Here is an 834-nt window from a genome sequence, read left to right as displayed (position 1 = left end):
TGTTGGGGACCCAGATGCCTGTGTGCCCCTATAGATAGGTGGGTGCTGGAAGGTTTGGGGGGGTCAGCACCCCAGATGCCTGTGTGCCCCTATAGATAGGTGGGTGCTGGAAGGTTTGGGGGTGCTCAGCCCCCCTGAGCCCTCGTCTTCCTCCCCGCAGCCGGCGCCGACGTCTCATCCCAACCCAACGGGTCCCTTCGGTGGGAACCCGGCAAATCGTGGGCCTTCATCCGAGGTCTGGGCTACCGCGGCGGCTCCCTCGTTTGCCGTCAGCCCGGTCTCTACTTCGTCTACGCCAAGGTGCAGCTGGGTGCTCCTGGGTGCCCGGCGCGTGCCGCCACCCTCCACGGCATCCACAAGCGAACGCCCCGTTACCCCGGTGTCCTCGATCTCCTGGTGAATAAGGTGGTTTATTGTCCCCAAGCCCACCAGGTCCCCTGGGCCCGGAACAGCTTTTTGGGGGGACTCGTGCGCCTCGAAACGGGGGATGAGGTTTTCACCCAGGTGCAGGCACCCGAGCTGGTGCGGGCAGTGGATGGCACCCGTTCCTATTTTGGGATGTTTATGGTGTAGATTTGGGGGGGGTGAGGGGGGGTATTGGAGGTCTGGTGGGACCTTGGTTGTCACCCCCGGCATTCCTGAGGTGCGGGGGGGGCGGTGGGGGGAGGGGGGATTCTCCAGTGGCTCATATAGGGTTGGGCATGGGGTGTCAGTGGGCTGATACCCCAAAACCTGACCCATCCGGATGCCTGGGTTGATTTTTAGAAGCCTGCTGGAATCCCATTTATCCCTCCTGAGATCCCTGAGGTCTGGGGTGGGGGGGGGGGGCAGGAA

General features: G+C 63.2%; 1 protein-coding gene across 1 annotated transcript in view; it reads left to right on the top strand.

The window, feature by feature from the left end:
* TNFSF14 (tumor necrosis factor (ligand) superfamily, member 14) overlaps positions 1–573 on the top strand; it is a 2063-nt gene extending 1490 nt beyond the window's left edge. The window contains exons 2-3 of the mRNA XM_010568889.1: positions 35–38; positions 161–573. Coding sequence (XP_010567191.1) covers positions 35–38; positions 161–573 — 417 coding nt within the window. The remainder of the gene's footprint in view (positions 1–34; positions 39–160) is intronic.
* Positions 574–834: the final 261 nt, after the last annotated feature.

The sequence above is a fragment of the Haliaeetus leucocephalus genome, unplaced genomic scaffold, assembly GCF_000737465.1.
Source record: "Haliaeetus leucocephalus isolate CR32 unplaced genomic scaffold, Haliaeetus_leucocephalus-4.0 Scaffold261, whole genome shotgun sequence".
NCBI classification, from domain to species: Eukaryota; Metazoa; Chordata; class Aves; order Accipitriformes; family Accipitridae; genus Haliaeetus; species Haliaeetus leucocephalus.
The sequence above is the reverse complement of the archived record's forward strand: the minus strand, read 5'-3'. Positions and strand labels throughout refer to the sequence as shown.